This window comes from Mycteria americana, chromosome 5, assembly GCF_035582795.1.
Source record: "Mycteria americana isolate JAX WOST 10 ecotype Jacksonville Zoo and Gardens chromosome 5, USCA_MyAme_1.0, whole genome shotgun sequence".
Taxonomy (NCBI): Eukaryota; Metazoa; Chordata; class Aves; order Ciconiiformes; family Ciconiidae; genus Mycteria; species Mycteria americana.
In genome coordinates this window covers 48115464-48141548 of record NC_134369.1, presented here as the reverse complement: position 1 = coordinate 48141548, position 26085 = coordinate 48115464, and the positions used below count along the sequence as shown (strand labels likewise).

At 50.5% G+C, this 26085-nt stretch overlaps 2 protein-coding genes across 4 annotated transcripts in view; both read right to left on the bottom strand.

Annotated features, from left to right (window-relative positions):
- FLVCR2 (FLVCR choline and putative heme transporter 2) overlaps nucleotides 1-8357 on the bottom strand; it is a 42316-nt gene extending 33959 nt beyond the window's left edge. For all 3 annotated transcript variants that reach the window (XM_075503273.1, XM_075503274.1, XM_075503272.1), the window contains exon 1: nucleotides 7702-8357. In XM_075503273.1, the coding sequence (XP_075359388.1) occupies nucleotides 7702-8208 (507 nt within the window). In that variant the 5' untranslated portion in view covers nucleotides 8209-8357. The remainder of the gene's footprint in view (nucleotides 1-7701) is intronic.
- An 11295-nt stretch (nucleotides 8358-19652) lies between these two features.
- Nucleotides 19653-25260, bottom strand: BATF (basic leucine zipper ATF-like transcription factor). Its single transcript, XM_075501525.1, has 3 exons — nucleotides 24963-25260; nucleotides 23002-23106; nucleotides 19653-20235 (listed from the first exon to the last, which is right to left on the bottom strand). The coding sequence occupies exons 1-3, from the start codon at nucleotides 25026-25028 to the stop codon at nucleotides 20029-20031; spliced, it is 378 nt and encodes a 125-aa protein (XP_075357640.1). The 5' UTR covers nucleotides 25029-25260; the 3' UTR covers nucleotides 19653-20028.
- Between the last annotated feature and the right edge of the window lie 825 nt (nucleotides 25261-26085).

Genomic DNA, 26085 nt, shown 5'->3' with positions numbered 1-26085 from the left:
CTCAGCAAGTTCCCAAGCCAAGACTTCAGAGAGTTAAGAGGACACACTCCTTTTTTACTGTCTTTCCCTTAGCACTTAGCACTGACTGGCCTGGGGCTGCCTGACAAATTTGGCCTGACCTAGGCTAGATGCTCCTCTGTTCTGATGCATTGTACCTTTCCAAAGGAAAGGCTTTTGGGAAGAAAAATAAAATAAAATCAAGGGCTTCACCCACTCTCAGCAAAGAGAGCTCATTGCATTTGTCAGCACACCACTGGAGCTACTCCACCTTTCCCCTCCCAGAAGAGTGACTTTTAACGGGGCCCATGCTCACTTTGATCTGGGAATCAATCTTTCACACACACCAACCACACCACCGCCACCCCAGATCAGCCTGGAGAACAGAAATAGGAGAATCTAGCTACCCACTGCAGGCCTCTCTTTGAGGGACATTTGTGAAACTCTTAACAAATTCAATGTTTTAAAGCATGCATAAAGCCAACACTTCACCTGTGCCGAAGACTTCCCTCCTGGCAGGCCTACACTGAGCCATCCACACAGTGCCACTGCCAGAAGCCTTCTGAGGGTCACACCAACCCAATTCCCTCCAGGGCCACCCCTCCATTTCCAACGGAGCCTCTTCCACTGCCTCCGAAAGCAGGGGAGCAGGAAAGATTCGTGTAACTGCTGGGGAAATGCAGTACCAGTCTCGAACCATTTACTTAAAATGCACAACACTACCTCTAATCCTCAACATCCACCTCAACCAAGGAACATGGAGATGAGGAATCCTCTAGAAAACCAAAGGGATTATCATGCTTTGGAAGGAAATGACTGCTATTTCAATTGTTTTAACAAGTCAGTCCTGCTGTACACACCTGTTTTCTGACAGACATGTTTAAGCCTGTAAGGCTTCACATTTTCAAGATGTTCTTCTCCAGACACAATAGTGGAAATGGTTTTGGATTTTTGAGGGTTTTTTTAAATTACACTTGATTCTAATACAAGTGGCTTCAGATACCAAGAGCTTAAAAACAAATCCTGTGAGATTCCCCAAATGAACGATGAGAACTGACCCGACAATATTATCGCCAGGGAAGCCAAGGTTCTCGGTGAAAAGTCAACAAAGCAAGCCTGCACACTGCAACTGTTGTTCTTCCAGAAACCTCCATCTCAGATAACCACCACAACAATAGGTTGCCTCTCCAGAAATCTTACAGACAAAACACACAAGTCAAGTACAACAACATCCGTGCTGTTCAGTAACAGATGAGATGAGGATGTCACACAGCCCACACTAGCTACCCTGTAGTGCAAACCAGTGCAAAGATGCAGAACGTAACTGGTGGTGGCGAAAGGACGCATCTGACAGGTGGGAGAAGGGGGAAGTTGCCCAGTTTGCTGGATCTGAACAATGCGTCTCTTGTTGCCATAGGAAAGCCCTACTTGCAGAAGGGCTCTCCTTCTCACTACCTTGCTTTTACATGTATGAGAGAGGGGAACTTTGAACCAAGCTCAGTACATACAGGACCCACGCCAGATGCCTCTCCAACAGTTCTGCCAACATAATTAAATGCATCAGACCTGGATCTCCATTCACTCAGGGAACCCCTTTGAGGAGGTACCTATTCCAAAGCCCTGCGCAACACAGCCTCTTCTTCTACTCTTGGCTGCGTGTCAAAGCTCTGCTCTGCGGTCCTCCCTCCTTTTCTAACTACAGGTGCCTCCCATGCTATAACCATGACATTTCACAGGAGCAGCTAAACTTTCTGACCCTACAATTCACGTCTCGCAATCTGCAGAGAGCAGACAGCCACCCCCTTCTCACACCCTGTAACTCCTAGTGCACATCAGCTTCCCAATCCTTTGCTATCAGCACAGCTCCCAGCTGCCTTTCTATACAAAAGGCTACAGTAGAATTGAAAATACCCAACTGCAGAGCTGTGTAAAGCAGAACTTGCCAGTTCCTACCCAGTATACTTTTGTATGGATTGCTGTCCAGAATATGCTTCTTCCGTACCACTGACAGCAAAACTAAAAGAGCCTGTTGAAATCCAGATAGTCAGGAAGTCAACATATGTAAATGTTTGCAAACCACAGCTTAGTCACCTTTCTTGCAGTGTTTTAAGAAGCAGAAAGGACCCAAGTTGTGAAAGGAAAAATTGTAATCTAGGCCTTGTGACGAGATAAGATAGGGCTTAGGCTCTTTTTTACTCTCCCACTGATGTGGGAGATAATGTATTTTTTCCAAACTGCACTTGCACAATCAAAGCTCTTCTGGAAGCAAAGCAAACTCCCTTCCTCATCACACTTCTGCTTCTGTGGCATCATCTCATGCTGCTTAATATGATGCAATGCCATATGATGACTACTACTTCTCTATGCAAGCCATTCAGGGCCTCTCAGCCTTGAATGCACCTTCCCCCATTTTACTGGGAAAGAAACGCAACGCAGCAAAACAACAGCAGTAGATAAGAGAAAGTAAAGCAGAAGAGGGGTTTCAGCTCTGACAGCTACCTCAGCTGCTGCTGGAATCCTCAGTCGGGATATAATACTTCGGTCAAGGACCTACTACAGTCACCTAACATAGCCAGCCCCAGGGGATCCGGCAGGGCAAGTGCTGAGGGTACCATAGGGCAGCCCCTCCCAGCAAAAACACTGCAGTCATTCAACTCCCATGCAACTTCCACAGAACATAACCCAAAAGCCAACTGCTTCTGTGAGGGAGAAGGGGGAGCTGCCTTTGGTGTATGGCTGGGAAGGGAGCACCAGATGAAATGTGTAGAAAGAGTTCATTACAGGCTCCAGTGTCCATTTATAGAAACTTGGGCATTCCTGTGAAAGCCACATTGCTATTTGGTCAGTATGCCCTCCCACACTGAGCCACATCCAGGATCTCAGAGAGCTGGCCACATAGCACTCCTTGTGATCCAAGTGCTCTGATCCACCCTGCCCTTCTTTACAGGGGGAGAAAGGAGCCAGGGCTGGAGAATGTCAGCCATTAACTACTGCCACTACCAGCTCCTCTTGGTTCTTTGCTAAAATCTTCTCTATTCTAATAGCTAAAGCCCTGGAAGATACAGGGCCAAGCTACAGAGGGATGTGAGGCAGACCACCACCTGCCCCTATTTCTAACAGAGATCAAATCTCATCTGAAGAGATGGAGAGCCTTCAGCAGGGACGGAACAGCCAAAGAGATCTAGAAGTCCACTCGAAGACAGGAATTCCACAGGATGTGCTCCATTTCCACAGCGCTTCTTAAGACTTTCAGATGCTACCTTCCCTGAAGGGCGAAAAGTACGGAACAGTTAGCAGTGAGGCATCAAACAGCAGCACATGCTCAGCACAAACAGCACTGCATGCTGACCAGCACAAAAGCAATGGCCATTCAGATGTTGCAGACCCGATTATTCAGCAAAACCCACCCCACCCACCACCCCATGCAGACTCTTTCCCCCAGTTCAGAACTAGAGGAGAGGACCCACCAGGAGAGAGAGAGTCTTTCCCTGAATTTCATTCACAGCTTATCATCCAGTTTGTCCACTTCAAAAGCCATCACTTAATCACTGCTAGACTGGCACTCCCAGCAGCCTGCAGATAGCACCTAAAAGCTCTGCCTCAGGCTGTTTCTGTTATGGAAGCCCTAAATCTCTGAAGTCGCATGCCAGCTGCATCAGAACAAGGACGGACCCCACCTGAAGATCAGTAAGGTGCTGCATAATTTTTCCCCAGAGGCAGAGATGAGTATGAAGCTGAAGTTTTCTTTCCTCCCAAACCACATCAACACCTTTTATCAACCCCCTGCTAAAAAATGAAGAGGCAAAATTACAGCAGAAAGATCATCTAGCATGCCCGCATCCTTACTACCAAGCCCATCAGCTGCTTGTTTCTCTTTGTCAGAATGGCAGGAGCCAGGAACACCGTCTATTTCAATCAAAAAAAAGTAACAATACCCGTGGCAAAGCAATACAAAGTCACAAACACAAATGTTCTTTCATTCCCCCTGTGCAACACAGTTATACACATCTCTGCATGCTGCCCATGTCCCTCGCCCATCAGGTGACAAGAGGGAGATACAGCAGTAAGAGATACGCCTAAAACCAACGTGCCTGAAGAAGCGTGGCCAAGCACAGCAGTCCAGCACGCACCATGGCAGCTGGAGCAGAGACCTCGTATCTAGCCACCAGGCTCCAGCTTATAAATCTCAAAAAGCCATGAGAATTTAACTCGTTACCTAAACATCCCCACCACTGTGTTAGTTCTGTCACGCCACAGCACCGTGTTTCCTCACCCCCAAAAGACAGCAGAGCAAGTATGTTAAAGGAAGGGCCAAGGCCTGCTGCTCCAGCAAGCACGTACTCCTGCAAATGCTAGTATCTCAGGAGAGCATTTCTTCCCGCTGCGGTCCTGTCACCAGAGAGAATGAGGGGACAGTCTCCCTCCAACACAGAAATCAGAAGCCTGTTTGCTGCAACCTGTCAGGTGTGAACCACGGCCCCAAACAGGGAACGGGCTGATGAATTAATACTCCAAAATGGAAGCAACACAGCCTTATACAAACCGCTTTCTCCCACCCACCTCTTGTGCATGGGACTTCATGTAGATATCCAGCACCAAGCTCCTCCACAAGTGACGCTGCTGATGACGCAGCAGGCACGCTACTACTGACGGCTGTATTTCAGAAGCATGTTAGACAAATTCCTCTGAAGGAGGAATTTGGGAAAGGAACTCTTTCTACACATTTCATCTGGTGCTCCCTTCCCAGAAATACCCAAACACATCTGAAGGATATTAGTGAGCTCTCCAAAACACTTCTGCTTCCTTAACCAAGAACTTCAGCCAGAGGAAAAGTCCCCACATAGATTGTTCCTAGTCTTTTAAGCAATAAGATGCTAGTAATATTTTAATAACACTAATATTTTAATGCCAAAGTATCCAACGTGCAAGTAAACCCCATCTACACCCCCCATCTACACATCCATTTACAGGGACAAGGAAAAAGAATGGACAAACCCATGCATCTGCCTGTTAAAATGGGGAAAAGTAAAATGTCATGAAAACCAGCAGAGGGTAAACAAGAGAATGTGATCACCTCCTCCACAGATGTCCACACTCTTCTCTTCTAGAAGCTCTCCAGCATTGATTCAACAGTGCTCAATCTAACCCTTCTTTGCACTTCAGATACCACAGCCAACACATGACCAGAAACAAGCGAGGAGAACCTGATACTGTACTAGGGTTTATTTGTTTTTTAAAAGATATTTAATATCCAGTCTGACTGATTCAGTGATTTACTGTTCAGGGCTAACTTTGAACCTGAAGGTTACCATCACTCAGCAAGCAGCAGCTGCGTCACAGCGGTGTCCTGAGGAGACACCACCCCGGCAGACCTAGATGAACCAGCATGCAGAGCTCTCCTCAGGACAGCGCTGCTTAAGTGCTGCCTAAGGCCGAGAGGGTAGGAGCAGAAAGAGGGCAGGTGTACCCAACAAAGAAGCAGTGATGCTGCCCGATCCTCCATGTAGTTGGTTGCAATTCTTGGTGGAGAGGGACATCAGTGCGTGGCATTCAATAATAATAATCATGGTAACAACTCACGACAGAGTTTTCCACCTTGAGGATCTGTAACTAAGTGACCTGGCAAGGAAAGGAAAACTACAGTTGTAGAGGAATGAGCATAGGGAATAATTTGCCATACTGGCATACTGCAATTACAAACCCGCTGTATTATACCCTTTGCTAACACTCCCTAAAACACAGTCTTTAACTGCAAAGTCAGGAAAAAAGGATGCCTCTATTTCTTCCCCCTGCCCTACATCACCAGTAAACAAAATATCTACATTTCATGTACTGTGATGATGCACCTCAGGACCCTTGACTAAGGGAATGAATAGGTCCTTCCTATGGAGTACGCCCTGCCTTTAGTCATTGCCATTTCCGACTTCTCTGATTCTCTAAAAGGAAAGTTTGGGCTTACAAAGCAAAGGCTATGTACTGAACTGAGGTCTCATTGCCATGTCAGTTCAACCCCTAGAGCAGTGTGGAGCACCAAAAGTGTAGCCAAAGTTTGCTTTTCACAACTGTTATACTAACCCGTTCCTTTTAGGACAACAAGGATACCTCACAAGCATACAGCACAGGCTGAAAACCTCATTGTTTAGATTTCTTATGCACACTGTTGAGTAACTCCACCTGAATAATTAAAAAAAAGTCTGACAGCAAAATGCTCAGTTACTTATTTACTCCTAAATCAGCAGAGTGCTCATGCCAAGTTAAATGCCTTCCACTCTAAAGATTCATTTAAAACACATAAAAACCAGCCCACTAGCCTGGGTGATAAGAGCGAAGAGGAAAGCTTAGGTTCACTCAGAGAAAGATAAGTATGTTTTCTCTTTCCAAAAGATGTAAACCAGAGTCTCCTTAATTCCCTAGCGCTGTTCCACAAACTTCAGTTCCTCAAATACCATCTCCGAGCATTCACCTCTTTTTGCCTCAGCAGTATCTAAATAAATAGAGAAACCCAGGAATGTGGGGATAGGAGACCTCAAACCCACTGCACACAAAATTATCTGTGAGGAAGAACCGTGCATTAGAAACTACCTGAATTGCAAACCATTCAAATCTGAATAGCAGCCACCCACAGGCTGAATCAAAGATGGTCCAGGGTGGTCCAGAGAGTCATGTGTAGGGGAGTACATTGGGTGTCAAAGCAAGGTCCAGCCTAGCAGCTAATGCCAGGTTCCGCTTCCCTCTTCTTCGTGTCAGCGTTCCAGAGCCAGACTCATTTTGCTTAAGCCACATTGCATCAGTATTGGCCCATCTGCTTTGTGCAACAGGGATGAGTGGGTGTTCCGGTGCAAGGGTCAAGAAGCTATTTCCCTGATCCTTTGAAAGCTGTGGAAAAATTTATGTCATCTGAGCACTAGCTGCCTACAAGAAAAGACCATCACAGCTTGAGCAAGTGCAGGTTGCTGGCCTCCCTGACCTGCCTTGATACAAGAGTGCTCAGGGAGCTTACCTCACCCTAGCCTGATGGAAGGCTTGTTTCTTTTCAAAGCAACTGCTTGTGGAAACTGTACCTACTAAAAGTAGGTACAGTTTGTATGTTGTACAGAGGTATGTATGTTGTACAGAGGTATGAAAGTGCTAAAGTCCTTTTCCTCCACGGCTCAGTGACAAGTACTCTTTTCAGTAGACAGCTAATCTCCTTTGTCCCATCTAATTGTCAGTAGGAGGAGGATATTGCAGTGTCAAGTCCAGATGCAACTGCAGATCTGAGGTTTGCAGGACACTCTGCCTAAAGCGCGTTTCTCAGCACTGCGCGTTCCCCTCCAGCCCATCCATGGTTCTCCTGAAACATACCCCTGGACTGGAGATTTGCAGACACGGGAGTAGGAGGACACTGGAGAAGACCCTGAGTCCAAACACCTGTCAAAGCCAGAATCATACCCAATCCCCATGCCGCCCCCAGCTTTGTAGACTTAGGTCCCACTTGCCTCTGCCGCCACCATCGGTCCACAGCCTAACCCCAGCTGCATCCCTCCAGGTACCAGCTGCATTTCCCAGGGGCAATTTCACACCTCTTACCCCTGCTGCCTCCCTCCAGGCCCTGTGCATCTCTTCCCCCTCCCTGGTTTGCTCCCTTAGCGCTCCCAGTCGCCGGCCAGGCAGGTGACAGCCCACCCCACGAGCCCGGCCAGCCGGGTGGCAACCACCCATTACCTGGTTCCCAAAGACAGCGATGGAGCAGGCGGTGGAGACCTCGCGGGAGCCGAACCAGACAGAGGCGATGCGCGAGGGCATGCCCAGGATGAAGACCTGGGCCAGGGAGCAGATGACCTGCCCCAGGACCGTGATGGGGAAGAGGTGCGGCTTCAGGCTGCCCAGCTTCACCCAGGCACCCAGGGCGTTGAGGGCCGAGCCGGCCAGGGCGATGAGGCGCAGGCCCCTCTTGTCCAGCAGCCAGGCGACGGGGAAGAGCAGGGGGATGTAGGTGAGCATGTAGCTCATGGAGAGCCAGTCGATGGCGAAGGCGCTCACGCCATAGAAGTGCACGAAGACGTTGTTGATGCTGCCGTACTGGATCCACTGGAAGGCGTTGCACAGGGAGTAGCTGCTGAAGAGCAGCACCACGGCCCAGCGACGCCGGGACAGCCGCACCTCGGCGGTGGCAGCAGCGGCCTCCCCCGCCGCCAGCCCCGGCGCCCCGGCAGGCTCCTGCTGCACCATGCCGACAGCGCAGGCCGGCCGGCGGCTCGGCTGGGCTCGACTGGGCTGGGCTCGGCTCCGCTCCCCGCCGGCACCCACCTGGCCGGGAAACGCCGCCCGGCCGCCCCGCCGAGCTCACTGGCTGCCGCCGCGCGGGGAGGCGCCGCCGCCCCCGGCCCGGCCCGGCCCGGCCCGGCCCTCCCCGCCCTCCGCCCCGCCCCGCCCCGCCCCGCCGCGGGGGCAGGAAGGGCGTCTCGGTGCCCGCGAGGGCCGGGGCCGGCCGCCGGCGTACCCGAGCAGCGGCAGCCGCGGCGCGGGCCCTGCAGAAGCGCTGCCCGCGCCACAGCAGCGGGGCCGCCGCCCCCTCCCCACGGCCGCCAGCACCCCGCCATTTCCAGGCCCCGGCGAGCGGCCGCCCCGGCGTAAGAAAGGCCCGGTACAGGAGAGACTTCAGCCGACAGTGCGTAAACCAAAGCGATGAACAGGACGTGGGCTGACCCAGAACTGTGTCCTGGGGGAGGCTGCGTGCGTGTGGGCAGTGCCTGGCCCAGCCAGAGATGCCAGGGTGGACGCCTGCAGGATGGACCGGTTTGGGGTTTCATTTGGGTTGGCTGCTGATGGTTTTTTTTCATGACGTGGCACACTAAGAAGTGAACATCCAGTGAAGCCAAGTTAAAACGTCTCAATGTGACTGAAGCAGAAGAGCCAAAAGTGATGTTTGTTTTCATCCTCATGGGGAACTTGCAGTTAATGAGTCAGTTCTTGTTTTCGCATTACTTCAGCAACATGCCACTCTGACAGATTCCTGCCTGGAGATCACTTATGATCTACAGTTCATTTAATTAACATCGTGTTATCTGAATTGTACAAACATTACTCAGCGTGAGCTTTAAAACGTGGACTTGGTTGCATGCTAATGTTGTTCAGCTCTCTTCCAGCATTAAACACACCGCTCAAAGTTCACTTGGAAAAATGGGAGTGATGACCTGTCTTAGGATGTTGTATTCCTGAAACAAAGACTTGGGTCAGAGAATGAAAAAGTGAAGTTTTTCTGGCTTGTATTTACTTTGTTGAATGCTGTCAGAGGTTACTGAATTTTTCCTCTGAATTTTCCACCTGGCTACTGCCAGGAGCAAAGGCAGACACGCAGCTTTGGTGCCTTTATGTTCTTATTTCCCATGCAAGCAAAAAAAAAAAAAAGCTTCGGACAAATTATTCCAAGGAGAGCAAATGTCACCTTAAGTGGTTCTTGCTGTGTATCCTCACAGAGCTTGCTTCTTGTCACCCGCTTGGGTTTCCTACTCCCAGCAGAGTGGCCAGGAGCACAGCTGGAGACAAGCAAAGCCAATGCAGCCTTCCCTATGTGCTCTGCTGAAGGCACCGCAGGGCAGAGCTGCAAACCTTCCTACTCTCCCCCTCCTCAGCCCACAGCTTTGCCGGTGAACCTTCAGCCTCACCTCAGATGCTCATTAACAATAGTACAACATAACCATAATGTAGCCCTTTTACATAATAAACAGAAAAGGCAAATTCAGAAGCAAGAGCCAGAAAAGAGGTTTTCAGTCCCATTTATTATTAGGTTAGCCACCCAAAGTTACTCCAAGCTTTGTACTGAGACAACAGAAAGAACAGAGGAATTTGTTCTAATAAATTTGTGATTTAAATGTATCAGGAATGCAATGAGTGATAGCGGTGCAGAGAGCGCAGAGGTGAAATGGAGCAGGAAAAGGACCGTCATGGTCCAACAGCTGCCTAGTCTGAGAACTCTGAGGATATAACAGTAAAATAGTACAGAAAATTAACTTTTAGGTTCATCAGGTTTGAAAAGGTTTTTACAAAATTCTCCACACTATTATAAAGAAATTAAAGGTACCCAGAGGTCATCGCTATCATTGATTAAAGAGTAGTCAAAAAGCAAAGATCAAGAAAAGAAATAAACAGGCAATTTTTAGCAAGGCAAACTGGGTTTACTCAGAGAAGCGTCATTTATTAATAATCCCGAAAGCAGAGCGAGGAGCAAAATTTGCAGATGGTAAGACATTATTTAAGTTACTCAAGACTAACTTAAATATGTCACCTACATGTTGTATTTAGGTCTGTATGACCTCAGGACTGTAGCTTTACCTATCTGTAACTGAAAGTGTTATCACAGTCCTTGGCATCTTTAATTTGTAAAGTCAGATAAATGCAGGATAATGGAGTTAGGTACTGTATGGCAGTCTGCTATAGTCAAAGGTCATCAGTGACTAACAGGGACTGAACGTGGTTTTCAGGCTTAGGTCACAGAAAAAGAAAAAGCAGAAAGAGTATGAAGAAAAAAAATAAGGAGTTGAGGAGACACTGTCATACATTACGAAAACACTGAGAACGGTTAAATTTCTTTACATGTGACTAAAAAAAGAGCACACACATAGAAAAATCTTTAGATATATGGAGAGGAATAAGAAACACGCATTGGGTCCTTTGCCTCCCGCCAGCCCTACTCCAAACTGGAGTCACAGTCTGTCGTCTTGAATTGTGTTTTAGTCCCACCTTCAGCTCCTAAATTTCTCTCGAAAATCCTCAGTTTTACCAGTCACCAACAAAAAGTCTGTAGCAAGCCAGAGCCTGCCAAGCAAGGAGCCATTTGCTCGCACTAAACCAATGTCTTAGGCCAATCAGAAAGTCAAAGGGTAAATCAAGAATGACTAAAACACGGACCCTGCTGAAAATAACAGCTGAAAACAGACAGATGAAAGTAGTGCCCAGCCTCTGGTGACTGCAGCCTGTCAAGTGAACATGAGCCAGGCAGGGAAGCAACCCTGGCTCCCCCAAAGCCGATTTAGTCAAGTATTTTTCATACCTATAGGCCCACACTTCCCAGAACTCCTCTCCTCTGATTTCAGGGCTGTTTTGTTTTGTTTCTGGCTCTGTGAACTGTTCAATCACCCCCTTATATCATTTGCCAGTTTCTGGACCAAAATAAAACCCCTGTGCTTTGCATTTCTTCCTCTCTCCATTGCCGCATCTGTTTCTACTCAGATGAGCCTCTTTCCCTTCTTGAAACAACACAGCAGCTGTTTTTGGATTTCCCTCATCAGAGCATCTTTATATAAAAATTTCTTAGCCATGAAAAATTATTTATGTTTCAGGACAACCCCTTGAAGGGGATTTTAAAGCTAGAGGGAAATCTCCTTACATGGAGATTGACACAAGTGCTGAAAGGTTACAGGATCCTGTATGCAAAAGTATCTGTGAAGGTTGGAAGGCACTAAACCAGAGGCAGAAGCAGGGCTCAAATTAAATGTAACAGTACAGGCCATCAGATAGAGCCTAACATCTCTGGCTTCCCTACTGATCTCAAGAAATCCAACATCCGACACTCTTGGAATATACTCTGCCTTTATGACCAATGAGTACATGCAATTCCTTTATGTTCCGTGAGGACTGAAGAACATGCCTTGGAACAAGCTTGGTTTTCTCAAAGCCCACCCAATAAACATAAACCCTAGGGATGATGCTGGCAATGATAATCCAGCTTTCTGATTTCTAGTGGATGGCAATAGGCCTCAATGACAAGCAAGGCCATCATGAATGGGTGGTGGAAATTGGCTTGGAAGGTGTGCAGAAGGCACATTAGAAAATTATTGTGAAAAGAATAATTCCTTGATGCCTTTTCTCTCCCACACTGGATCAGAGGTCTAAGGAGTGGATGGACAAAAGGTGAAGGTTGCCAGGGAAAAGCAGGTGCTCAGGGATCTACTGGATCTTCCAGCCATGCAGTTCCTGCAGAGACTTCAGAGGATGCTTAAGCTCCCTTTGAATGGGAAGTATGTAAGCTCACAGGATCACAGGATGTCCCTTGCTCTCAAACTCACGGCATTGTGATTTGTGCCTCTAAATCTCATCATTGCACTTAGAAGGCCTAGCTAGTGCAGCTCTTAGGTGTCTCTATCACATTTTGATTGACAGGATTAAGGTCTAGAAGAGATGTCAGAAGATCTCCCAGTCTATGCCACACAACCTTTTACAACAGACATTGCAGGGAAGATTACAAGATCTTTGTTGGTGGAGGGAGGATGTTTTATATTGGGTTCGACACCCAAACAGCTTTAGCGGAGGTCTTCACAAGTCAGATAGTTGTATCATTAGACCAAATGGCAAGACTCAAATAGTTGGCAGAACCACCCACTTCTTCTGGGTCACAGCTGGATGCAACGTACAGCTGGAGACACACCGTGCAGAGCGGGCTGGCAAGGGCTGCCGCGTTGGACAATGGCAGCGTTGTTCCCCTATAGAGCAGGGACGGCTGCGAGCCCTCTGCTGGCACCTATAGTTTTCTATGTCCCAGAAGCCACCAGAAAGCAGGACCCAGCATACAGCTTATAAATGCAGTGGATTAGTTTATTACTGTAGGTTAGATACACAATTATTTTGATACCTTAAACCTTTATGAATCTTTCCTATTACATTTCCTGTGTAAAGATCTGGGGACATGTACAGTGTTGGACAACTACATTTATAACAGTGCAGCACACAGGCTCTGCAGCATTCAAAATTTTGCAAAAATCACCTTCCTCTACACAAAACATGATGACTTAGTTGCACAATCTAAAATCTCATCTAGAGAAGACTGCAGACCTCAGAACCACCAAAGCTGTGCAGGGGATAACTTTGAGCACCAAACCTATCCACTTCAAAGTTTAAGGTCTTTGAAAACCATAACTCAAGGAAGGGAAACAATGTTTTGCTCCCCTTCAGCACATCTCATCTGTAGCTCTCTCAGAACTTCACTGGGGATGCATCACCTACATCTATTTTAGAGGGGAAACAGGAGCAGAAAGAGTTACGGTGATTTGCCTTCTGACTGCCAGTCTGACACCTTCCAACTTTGGCTGCAAGGGTTTGCCCAACAGCAGCTTGAACTACCACCTCTTTATAGATCTAATCTTCCTGTTCAAAGCCTGGCTTTAACACAGCAATGGCTTTAACCCTGTCCAGTTCAGGTGTGATGTTTATATGGATGAATCATATAGGTCTGAACTGCAAAGAGTACATAGGAGGACGTGGCTGAAGTGCTAATATTCACAGCTGCCTTCTTGCAGCACGAAAAGGGCGTAAAAAGGAGTGTGCAGCATGGAAGAGCGTTTGCACCCATGGTACCTCAGATGTGCTGGTTGTTGGTTAGTGCACACCCCTTGAGACACAGGGCGGTTACGCTACCTCTGCATGGCCTTCTGCAAACAGATATCAACTTGCTCTGCCCCGTGCTCTGATCTGGCCGGATGAGAACCAGCTCTAATCCAAAAGCTGTGTAACTGTGGTTAGCCTGCTGCACTGCTTCAGCATCTAAGCCCAGCTCTCAACCTTTGCTTGCGAAAAGCTGTGGAGATATAGATAGTTGTGAGGAGAGCCATGCATCGGCTCTGTTTGCTCTGTCATTGGAGCAAACCCACCTCACTCCTCTGCTGTGCACCAGGCGTGCACATGGGACATGAAGATCTCTTTGCTCAGCTCAGAATAAAAGAAGTGAAAAAAGAGCCAGCTAGACTCAAAACTCAGCCACAGTCTAGATTTACATCCCCACTCCAGATCAGGGTCACAGATTAACCCCAAATACCAAAAGCTCGAAGTATATAAGCCCTTCTTACTCAGCATCCTCCGGCCTCCATCTCAGTGAGTCATACCAGTTCATGCCAATGACACAAAAAAGGTTTTCATCTCCTAATGCTTACGGCTGGCATTAATTAATAATTAAAGAGTGCTGGAAATATGCACCACTCACTCCTGAACTCAGGCATGGTCCTCTTCTTCTTCCCACTTGCACTGCAGCAAAAAAGACAAACCCGGCACAAGTCCTGGGGACCAGGGCACTGTACCATTGCTCTTATGAGGGGAGAAAAGTTGATTGTGTCTTAGGAAAGAGTACAGAACTGGTGCAGGAGTTGGGAGGAACGTGCGCTCTCTCTGCGTGGATGTCTCCGAAGCAGCAGGACTCTCAGCAGCTGGTGTCTGCAACCTCAGCTGCAAGAAAAATTATGGTCTTACGTAGTAACCTTAACGCACTGGGTATAACCCTGCCCTGGCAAGAAATGAATATACATTCCCTACTGTTTAGTTGAGTAGATTTTTAATTAACCTAAAAAACTTTATGTATACACATGTTGCTGCCTCACTGCTCAAATCCCCTACAGATCATTAATCAATAAGGTGGCAACAACACGGCAGAAGAAGAACCCAGACAAAGCAAGCACAGTGCTGTTTGCTAGCAGAAAGTCTCGCCATTTCGTACCATGCTTTGCTTTTTCTCTTCTCGCCAGCTTTTGATTCATAAAAATACTTTGTCTTTTAGCAGTGATTCCTGATCTTCTTTGACGTCTGTGTGCTGAAATATTAGCATCCAGACAGTATTCTTGTATGACAAGCACTGCTTTGGACACTATGATCTTTGTAAGAGGCAGAGAGAGGGTCTCTTTTGTGGGCTGCTGCTTTGGTTCAGTATGCAGGAGATTATCCTCTTACTGATGCAGGCTGGCAGCACTAACAGAAGTGAATTCTGAGATGGGATTTGCAAAACAAGTGCATAAATATTTTGGAGCCACAGCAAAGTGGCCAACAGAGCTGCTTAGTCTGTCCTTTGCCAAGCTGAAGACGTGCCTCTACTTCTCTTCTGACTCCGTGCATACTATGCTTGGGTATTACCCCTTCTTCTGTCGCTCAAGAGAGAAAATTGACATGTGAATTGATTTAGAGGGAGGGCATCATAGTGACGACAGCTGGGATCATAGCCCCATCCAGTAGGGGCACCTTCCCATGCGCCTTCCCCCGGACTGGCTGGCTCTGTGTCTCCCCATCTTAGCACCTGGCACCCTGGGAGCCTGCAGCTGAGCTGAGGAGGATGAAGCAGGAAGGGAATACCAGGCATAAAAGATTGCCCTGGGCTTCCCATCTGAGGAGATGCGTTAAGCTTAAGTCAGCACTGAATGTCATATCTTTATTTATCTTACCATAGAAGCAGCCCTGAAATGCTGATATTGAGTGCTTGTGAAGTGCTGAGCCTGTGCTTTTAGGGGGATGGAAAGGGAGAAAATTACTGCACCCCCCATGTTTTGTGACTGGCTGTCCTTCTGACAGAGAAGAAGGCTGAGAGAAGAAGACAGAGAAGACGACAGACTGGCTGTCCTTCTGCACAGAGTTGTCAGGATGCCTTGATCCATAGGAGGTACTGAGATTCAGTAAAGGCCAGAAACAAAAACGCTAACTCTAATGTCCCCCGGTTCCCATCTCCACCCTCTGATTGTATCAACAGATGTTTGCCACACACCTCTGTTTTGTCTGCAGAGAAGACAGCAGTGAGCAAATAAGCGTGGAGGCAATGGTCACTAAGGCTTGAAAAGCACCTACAGCAGATGCCTCCCAGTGCCACCTTCCACCTGCCCTCACTGCTCTTCCAGCCCCAAACCATTGGGCTTTTGGCTGGCTTTGCCAAGTATGTGTCCACAGCAGAGCCCTCAGGACAAGGCTGCTGAGCAGAAATCCAGCTCAAGTGCTTCTACAAAAGCTTTCCTGGGTATCAAAACACTGAAATCCACCGTTCTCATCTCGGGTCTCAGTGAAGGTGATTATAGTTCACCAGGGCTGCAGCCAGGTCTATGTTTATTTAAGCAAGTAGCTGTTATCCCTCCACCTGTGATGCTTCCCAGTGCTCAGTCCTCACATCCAGCCCAGCGCTGCCGGCACACAGCTCTGCAAGCCCCATGGGAGCTGGAGAAGGTGGGCGACACCAAGCCAAGCTCCCCATGCTCTTGCGCAGCAATGGAAATGTGCTGGGACCACAAAGCAGAACTGGCCCCTGGCCCAAGCTACGAGATCCTTAGCCAAGGGAGGCCACAGCCCCACGTTTCCACTTGGACCTGGACATCCCTCTTCAGGCAGCTTTACCCAACCCTTGCCTTCACACACATTAACCTTGAGCCTCCCAAGTCTTTCCCTAGTCTCTGGCAATAGCCAGGCTAACCTTCAAGCCAGCTCTGCCGTAGGGGAGTGCAAAGAGGAGATTGCCGAGAAGTGTGGTTGCAGGCTGGGAGAACTCAGCCTTTGCCCAGCAGAGGCCAGCACAAACGCAGTATTTCGGCAGGTTGTGCTTGCAGGGAAGAGTTGTCTCTCAACCTACGCGCCCCCGGCTCGAAAAGAGTCTCTCAGCCTCCTGTAAGCCTTCATCTCTTTACTGCTTTGGGAGAGCTTTTCCGTGAGGCACTATATAGTGCAAAGGCACTATGTAGTGCAACAGAAAGGCACTGACATCCTACGTGGGTAGGGACAAGCTGCCACAGGCCCAGCCATTGCCCAGTTTCTCCACTTGTGTGCCCAGAAGCATGCCCTTCCCTTGGAGGAGCAAGCAGCACGGTGCTCCTGGAGGCTGGGCATGGCCAGATAACACTCACACAACGCTTTAGCAATGCCAGATGACGTGGAAATGAAGTTCCAAAGGCATTCCATTGCTGGTAGGAGCAGACAATCGAAAGCAATCAGGGATGATTGGCCTGGGCACCACCCTACTCTTTGCTCCTCATTTGAGCTCATTAACAGTTCATTTGCTGACAACAGTGAGGGCCACACCAGAGGACAAGCACTTGGCTACCTTGAAATCAAAACAAATCAAAGTTGAAATCAAAGTTGTGTGAGGAGCCTCGAGTAGAGGCCAGGAGCCTGGGGAAGAGAAGCAAGAGACAGCACCGGTACAGAAGTGAAGGAATCTCCTCACATAGCCTGAACAAGCAGCTTGTGCAGCTCTGCAAATAGCTTCAGGAAAAAGGTCTTTTTCTCAGCAACTGGTTGAAAGGGCTGGTGGTCCTGGAAGGGTATGTTGTCCCTTGTTGCTTGGGTGCTAAGGACAGTCTCCCAGGGGAACCATTCTTCATAACAGAGACCACCTCTGAGACGCTCACCAGAAGCAACCGAGAGGTCAAAAACTGCCTGAACCATGCGGATCATCTTCTGCGATCAGGTTTTTGAGGGCAAGCCTGGGGCAAAGACAAGTCAGATTGGAAGATGCATCCCTTAGCACCAACATACATCCAGTGTTTGGCCAGAACGGCTGAGCACAACTCTGCTTGGAGGCCTTCCAGCTCACAGCCAGCGATGCAGAGGAAGGGCACCCTAACTGATGATGCCAACAATATTGTTTAGGTTCTGCAGAGGATGTTGTTGCAAACCTGTCTCCCAGTGTCACCACTTACCACTTATTTTCGTTCTGAGTCGCAGTAATAAGTCTGAGACGTTACCAGTGAGTAGTCTAGCAATTCTGTGGGCATTACGCAGAACCCCACCCAGCCTGCAGGATCTCAGACTTCGACAGCTCTGCAACAAAAATACTGGCTTCGTGTCTGTGAGCACAGGTGATACATATACATCAGGGTAGGACCTTCTCCATTGGCAGCTGAAACCAAGCTTAGCATTTTATAGCCCTGAGAAAACACAAAGGCTTGCAGCGAGGATGGAGATTTCTCGTTATGGTAGGCAATACTGTATGTTAAGCCAGTGCAAGCTTTGCTGGGGCTCTGTCGCATCTTCCAGTGAGGAGCATGAGCCTGTAGTGCCCTGCACAGCAAACCCCAAGCGAGGTAGCAATAGCTTTTTTCTCTGAATCTGTGTAACCCTGGAAGCATGGGAGCATCAGAGCCCTAAGGAACAGCAAGTGAAAAATCCAGGAGCAAACCCACCAGAAGCTGAAGGAGCAGAAGCGGAGCCTGTAAAAAGCTCCTGTAGAGCTGCACCAGTTGTCTCTCCCAGGCTTAAAGAGCCAAATCCCAGAGAAATGCAGTTTGGGAAGGGCCTTTGTAGCCTGGGTGGCTCAAAGCATGGCCTGTGCAGGGGATCAGCAGCTCTGGTTGTTGTACCAATGGATGGAGTGAAGCCAACTGGTGTGAGCTCTAGCAGAGTGGGGTGGTGTAAGACACACTGAAATTGCTCCTGCTGCTTTTTTGTGAACATGGTTAGAATCTTTTTTGCTGCCCGTAGACATATTCTGCATGTCCTGTATGCAGAAACTCAGCTGCCCAGCTGGAATAACCACTATCTTCCCCTATGTGTAGCATCGCCCTCGGGGCAGGGGACAGAGCTGCACAGACAAGGGCCAGTGCCATCGCCCGTTGCCTCAGCACTGCTTTTGTACAGTGGTGACACCCAGGCCAACATGCTGACACCAGGCATCCCTGGCCATGCTGGCACAGAAGCTGGAGGCAGGAGGTTCACAAGCCTCTTAACAGGCCATGGCAGGAGAAATCGTGGTGCTAACTGCAGCTCTCCTGAGGACAGCTTGCTGAGGCATGGCAGTGTTTGGTTATCATCCTGCTAGCGCGAACCAGAGAGAGAAAATGGGCACAGCACAGCACATTACAGACTTTTCCCAACCGCTCTTGAGGGCTATGATGATGGGCCAAAACCCATCTGGAAATATGCCACTTCTCTGTGCCTGAAAGAAGGGTATCTACAAGTTAGGTCCGTTTAGCTCAGTTAAAAGCCTATGTCAGCAGCACTGCTTGTGGTACCCTATGCTGAAAAAATTGCAGCTGATGCTCCCTGGAGATGGCAGCAGTCCTGAGCCAGCATTAGCAACAGGACCTGCACTGGCAGGTGGGCTTCAGCCTTGGGTGTAGGGTGGGGCTGGTAGGCAGACTGCTGGCTGGTGGGGTGTTAGGTGCAGAGACCGACTATATGGACCAGCTTGTATTTCCACTAGATCAGACCCAGCAGAACTAAGCTACCCTTCACTGACCTTTCAGGTTTCATCTGCTTCAATGCATGAGGTAGTGCAGCAGCCTTTTGTGGAGCTGTGACTGGTGGGGAAGGGAAAACAGTGTAGGCTGCAGTTACATGCCTTATAGTAGGGTGCCTTGGAGCAGGGTCCTGCTAGGTCCTGCTTCCCCTGTGCACTCCAGCAGAGCATCACCACCCCCCTCCACACTGTGATGCTCCTTCCCAACCGTGCTGCTGGTCAAGCTGAAGGCTCCACCAGCCCACCAAGACCCGCACGTGAGGTGACGCAATATGGCAGTGCATCTCCACACATGCAAGGGGAGCGCGTGGAGGTCTAGCCGTCAGCAGCAGGTAGCTGAGGGGGTCAGCAGGGAAGAGACCTGTGATGCTACATGGCATGTCAGACTCATTAGCCAGGTCCAGCCCTGCAGCAAGGAGGGACCCATCTCCCCCAGGGACCCCATCACCCCACAAACCATTCCTGCCCAACCCATGTACATGGGCCCCCCTTCTAAATGTGGGGCTCCGGCTGCTGGCCCTGGATTAGACACCAGCACACGCAGGGCTGTTCCCTGGACTCCAGGCTCTCCCCTTCTGCTGCCTGCGTCCTCACTGTGTCATGCCAGGCCTTAGGAGTGGCTCAGGTCCTATTTTGGAAACAAAGAGTTAAGCATTTTCAATCTTTATTTTACAAAAATAGACCAGTTCTGCTCTGGTACTCTGTTGCCCCCAACCTTCCCCTCCGCCCTGCTCCCCTTCCTTTCCCTGGAGCTCCAGCTGTTGCACGCCGCAGCCAGCCGCTAGCACAGAGGCTGCCGGTACCGCACGCTCCTGCGAGCGTCCCCAGGCAAGCACCGGGGAAGGGGGTTGGTGCCCTTTTGCGAATGCCTCCTCTTCCCAGGATCCAAGCTGGAAACTGCCCAAAGATGCCTCCTGGTGGCTCTGCCATTTCTGCACAGGGAGCAAGTCCTAGGCAAGTCACTCAGAGTACAGGCTTTGAGAAGGGGTGTCTGTCCGTCCCTCTCCCTTGGATGGAAAAGTGAGCCCCACAAAGTTGCTTCTTGCCATCGGTGGAGCCGGCAGGCTGCCATCCCGCTGGCTGGCTCAGTGCTGGAAGCGTGGGGAGCTGATGTGGGGCTGGTGGAAGGAGTGTGTGGCGTAAAGCACTTCTGGAGGTGGCGGAGGGGATGTCAGGATGGAGCAGAGCGGTTCGTGGGAGCTCAGCATCGAGGCGAAGTGCTTCATCTCCTCTGTCAGCTGCTTGATCTCCCGGCGCAGGGCAGCGTTCTGCCTCTCCAAGTCTTCGCTCTCCTGAGGAGACAAAACCACAGGGGCTTCCTCAGGGACGAGCCGGGGACACGGGGGTCGTGGTCCCACGCCTCCCTGCCCCGCAGAGTTTCCAGACATGTTTCCGGTAAATTCGGCAGAGCCAAATTTACCAGAGCCGCGGCTGGGCAAACCCCCCTCCCCCAGCCGGCCGGGCTGGGCACGGGTTGCGGTGCGGGTGCGATGGCGGCGGCCTCAGCACGCTCCCCGGGCCCGGCTTACGAGAAGTGACTGCGGCGGGCTCCCTCCCGCCCAGGCTTTCTCGCTCCCTCTCACGCACACGCACGCCGCCCGGCCGCTTCCCGGGCCGCCCGGCCGGGGGGAGGGCGCGCTGAATAACCGCCGTCTTTAACCAGAAAACCACCTGCCACAGGAAACCTGTCATTGCCCTGGAAAGAAAAGACTCACTGCTTCCTGCTAGCAGCCGGGGAAACCAGCGGCACGGTGGGGAGGAGGGGGAGACGCTTGAGTCAGAAGAAAAGAGAAACTGAGGCCTCAGAAAACTGAATTAATGCTGTTATTAATGAGAGTAACAACAAAGGATTTAATAATGGTGCTCGGCCTTGTCTCAACGATGTCGAGAGCGTTGCAGCTTTTGCTGCCTCCACTGCTGCCAAAGCGCAGCCAGCTCCAGGCTGGAGCACCCCAGGCACTACCGACCATGGAGCCAGCAGCCTGGGCAGCACCAGAGGAGGGAGGGAGGGAGGATGCGGCGGCAGGCTCTGCAAACTCAGCTCAGACAGCTAAAGCGGGACCCAGCGCTCTGAGGCCCTGGAAAGCTGCACCGCCACCACCTTGGCAAAGCGAACCTGTCACCCCTCCGCCGCCACGCTGACTTCTGATGGTGCCCGCTCCCTGCGCACAGGTGGAAATGCACCCAGCGGTTACGGCGGCTGTCACCGGAGGAGCTCGCACAGCAAATGAGCATCCCTCAGACGTGACTAAACGCTTTGGAAATCATGACTGATGTCGAACTCAGGAACTGACGGGAATCACCCAGGGGCCGGGAGCCCCAGCCTCCCCGTGACTCATTCCCCTCAAAACACAAGCTATGAAGCCCTGGAGCAGATGGAGCTGCTGGTTCCTTTCGTACCACCTTAGCTCAAGCTGAGCCACGCTATTCTGGGCAGAACCATATCAGAGAAGTAAAGTCCGTGATGCAGAGCCGACCAAAGGCAAAGAGCACTCAGGGAATAAACCCAGGAGCAGCACGGGGTCACTGTCCGCCAGGAATTGGAAAAACATTAGCAGAAATTCACCATCCATCCTCTACTTGCCTCCCTGCATTTCTCCAGCTGCCTGCCAGGATCGTCTCTGCCTGAACCAAACTGGGCTTAGCCCCCCTGCTCCCGTCCCCATGGGAAGGCAAGGAGTGTGTGCTATCAATGCTAGCTGAGCAGTAGTAATCTCGTAAGCAAGTAGTTTGTCATCTGCTCTAAGAAGAGCAGCCCAGTTCTTCTTGGTGCACAGCCAGGCAGGATTTTCCTGGGGGAGAATCAGAGCCCATATCCACCTCTAGGATTACCTTGGAGAGAGCACCGACCCCAAGGAAAGGGTATCTCTTCACCCCTCTCAGGCACAGTCGCTCAGAGCCATCACTGCTGACAGATGTAATGCAATCAGCCTAGAGCCATGTCAGCTCTAGAAGGATCATCAGCTACTGAGAAAAGAGTGACATCTCTGCCTTAAGCCCAGCTCCAACCACGGACTGAGGGTACTATGTAAGGAGGAAGGTTCAGGACTGGCTTCGCAATAATTCTTCCAAAAAATGGGGATCTGGGGGAATATGAAGACCACTAAGTCAAAGGATGTTTTTTTGAACATGAGCCTGACTACCACTTTTCAAAGGGCAGCCAAGCCCAGCGCAGGGATAAAGATGGTTTCTGCCCGCTGCAGGCTGCAGTTCTGCATCCTGCCCGCCAGTGGCCCAGAACACATGGGACTGCACTTACCAGTGTGCAAAATGCAAAGGAGCCCAGCCCCTGTGCTCCGACACTGACCACAAACGCCTGCCCAAACACATGCAGCCAGAAGTGACCATCCCTCCTGAAAAGCAGATGCCTAATTCTTCACACTGGGAAGAGCTGCAGGGGTGCCCATGGAGCTACAGGAGGAGAATGGGACAGCAGGGTGAAACCAAAGGAGGGAAAATCCATGCTAAACAGGAAAAGCCTCCAGCTCTTGTACAGTGTTCAGATGTAGAAAGGGATAAAAGCGCTACCATGGAGACATTTAAAAATATTAGAAAAATATTAATATTTATTTATCTACGCTGCGTAGCATCTCAGGGGACAGACCAGAGGAGATGGCCCATTCGTCTCCCCATTGCACCATCATCCATACCAATGAATACAAAGCACTACTGTCTCTGAAAAGCATCCTTGTATGCAGTTGCACTGCTGTGTAAGTGATGGCATGAAGCACAAACCCGGGGAGAGCCAGCCCCGGTGAGCCTGTGCTTTCAAAGAGCTTCTGACTGAGCTGGTCAGAAGAGGTTAGGAAAGGAAATCGGTAATGTCAGACTGAGAGATAAAGATGGATTCAAAACTAGCTGCAAAACTAAATGCTTTTTGGCAGTCATCCTGGGCTGTATGTTCTCGCTGCGAGCACTGACTCCTACATCCTGCCCTGGCCTCACTTTTCCTGTCCTGCCTCAACTGAGTATCTCCGCTCTGAGTCCCCAGGTGAAACGCACGTTGTCCCCTATGTGAGCCCTCAGCACTGGGGACGGGGAAAGGCGGGAGTGCTCACCAAGTGCAGCGTGTCTGCTTTCTGGGTCTGCCTCAGGCGGCTCTTCTGGGCAGCGATGCGATTCTTCTCCCTCCTTTGGACTTTCCTCACATCATCAGAAGAGTCCTAGGGAAACAAGGTATGGAAATGACTGGGGCATCCCCTCCCTCACCCTGCTCCTGCAGGGCAGTAGGGGGGAAGGGGACACAGCAGGTAACATCATTGAAGCACAGGACATGGGATACACACCCTCAGCACCAGGATAAAGCCATACCCCAGGGATGTGTGATGCTTTTGGCATCCCCGTTGCCAGGAGGGGCAAGTCTGATAGCCTTGGGCATCCTGGCACAGCTGGGAAATGACCACTCTACCTTCACCAAGACACAGGCCTGTTATATGGCTTGAGGGACCAGAGTAAGGACCTCTCTCTGGACCAGAGACAATTTGAATTCCTTGTACAGAAAACCTTTCCGTTCCCTGTCTCTGTGTGGGGATACGGCACTGCAGCCATTCCAGTTCCTTGGCTAAACCATCTTCGCAGAGATTCAGCCTGTGTTTTCCTCCTTTCATCCCTGTAGGTCCCACCCCCTCTCCATCACCCTTCTCCCTCAGGCTTTATTTGTTGTAGACCTTTACAGTGCAATGTGGCCCCTGCTTTGTTTAACTAGACAGACTCAGAGCTTCTGTTTTTTTCCCCAGATCTCATTTGCTCCAGCTCTCTGATATCTGTGCTTGCTCTTTTCTGGAGTCCCTTGGTAGCAATGCCTGCAATGCTGACTGCAACACTCCCAAGCCCCTCGGGCAGGGGAGAGCGCAGGTCTCCAGGCTCCAGGTCACGAGCTTCATGCAGCAGCCGTTCTCTGCTGAGATCTGGTCCTGCTGCTGCCTTCTGACAGTTGAAACCGTCACACAGACTCTTTCATCTTCTATTTTCATATTGCACTGCCTCTTTTGTGGACTCTCTAACATTCACACCACCACTTCTCCACAGGACTACAAAACTCAGCCACAAAAGTTATCTTCCCAGCCCATCAGTCTGTCCACATCCTCTCCCCCCTCCACCCCGCCCAAGATCTTTTCTTGTCTTTGAACTTAACCGTTTTATCCTTGCCTTCAGTACCCTACAAATGTCTCATATACGGCAGCTCCCATGTCCTGCACCAAGTCCAGTCCCTATCCTTTGGCTACCCCTGTTGTGCTTTATCCCCTTCTCTTACCAGGATGCCTCCCCATCCCTGGTTGCAAGCCCAAAATCGTCTGCCCTGATAATCCCCAAGATTTCTGAGCAAAGTCTCAGGTACTTGCTGTTGTTCCCAGCCCTAGAGAAATAGCAGATGACAGATACAATAAAGCTTAGCCAGAAAAGGCAGTGCAAATACCTTGGACTTGTGTCAGTATCTGCCAGCAGAAGACCTACCATTAAGGTACTCCAAAAGTTGGAGACCACCATTAAGGTGCAACAAAAAAAAAATCCCTTTGTCAAGCATGACTGAGATGAAAAACCTCTGAGGCTGAACAGAAAAGAAGGCAGACCCAAGGCGGCAGGGCTTTTCTGGGTCCGAGCGCTGTCCACGGCAGTGGGAAGCAGGCAGGCTGCCCCTGAGCTGTCCCGGTCCATGGCGAGGAGGTGCATGCTCAGGCTCCTCACCAGAGCACCGACTCTCACGCCGAACCTTCCTGCCTGCCTGGCGTGTATCGCAGGGCCCACCGTGCCCACGGGTCCCGGCCCCCCAGTTGCCCCTGGCGTAGCCCCAGGTGACCGGGCCTCCTCTCTCCACCCGTACCCAGCTTGGTGGCTGGGGCTCCTGCCAGGGCTCTTGGCTCAGCCCCACATCCCTCTCCCCACAGCCGTTCCTAGAAAGCCCCGTCATACTGCGCTGTGAAAACGCCAGCGGTGGGTGCCACCCTTCCTCCTGCCCACCCATGGCCCACCCCAAAGGACTCTCCAGCCGGGGAGAGCTGGGGAAGGGTCCCTGCTTTACCTGCTTGCTGGGAGGGGGAGACTGGCTGAAGCTGCTGGAGTCGCTGCTGTCGGAGCTGTGGGGCATGGCTCCTGTCTCTGGCTCCCAGGGCCTCTTCAGCTTCCTTTGTGCTCTTGGTGTGCCTGCCTTCTGTCTCGCTTCCCTTCCCTCTCCCCTGCCCTCCTCTGTCCCCCGTGAGATGGCCCTCGGCTTCCTGGCTCTCGCCCGTCCCGGAGGCACACTGTCCTCCTGCTCCACGCTCTGCCACTTTCTCTGCCTCTTCTCTTGGAGCCTCTGCACGTTCCCTTTAGGTCTCAGCCTCCTGTGGTTTCTCAGAACCTCGGGGATGTAAGCTGAAAGTCACGTGGCCGGAAACTTTAAGGCGAAGAAGAAAAGTTACAGAAGAAGAAAAAAGAAAAAAAAAAAAGAAGAAGAAAAAAAAGCACATCTGGGAAAAATGAGCTTCAAAATAGCCTGAAAAACCCCCGAAAAACACCTTCAGGCGGTTGAAAAACAGCGAGATGGGTTTTCTCTGAGACAAACAGCAGAGATAGAAAGGAAGAAAAGCCCCGGCTCCGGCTGCGAAACTTGGACCCTCAAAGGAGGGCAGTGCGGAGGAGGTGCTGCCGGGAGCCCCAGAAATTCCAGGGGCACCGCGTGCCATGCCAGCCCTGCGCAGGCAGGAGGTCGGTCCAGCCCCGGGCAGCCTCCGCCACCCCAGCCCAGCCGGGGAAATTCCCAGGCAGCCACCCACCTCCCTCCCCACAACCCACCCACCCTCTCCTGCCGCCCCCGGCACCATTGACGTGGGTCCCGGGGAGGGGACGGGTAGGGTACCCTCAGCAGGTGCCACGTAAACGCTGTTTGTGCAGATGGCTCGCATGTGTACGATGAAGCAGCAGTCCCACCTAAGAAGGAAGGCTCTGGATCGTAGAATATTTGGACTGGTTTTGGTAGGACTGGTATTTTCTATAAGGCAAAGTTCTTCAGCACTTTAAAATATTCATTAGTACCTCATCACTGGCCTGTAAGGGGAATATCAACCCTGGCACACAAATTAAAGTGCTCTAAATGTAATGGTCTATGGACCCAGAAACTAAACCTGAGACCTAATTCTCACTCCACGCCGTGGTATGAGCTTGGC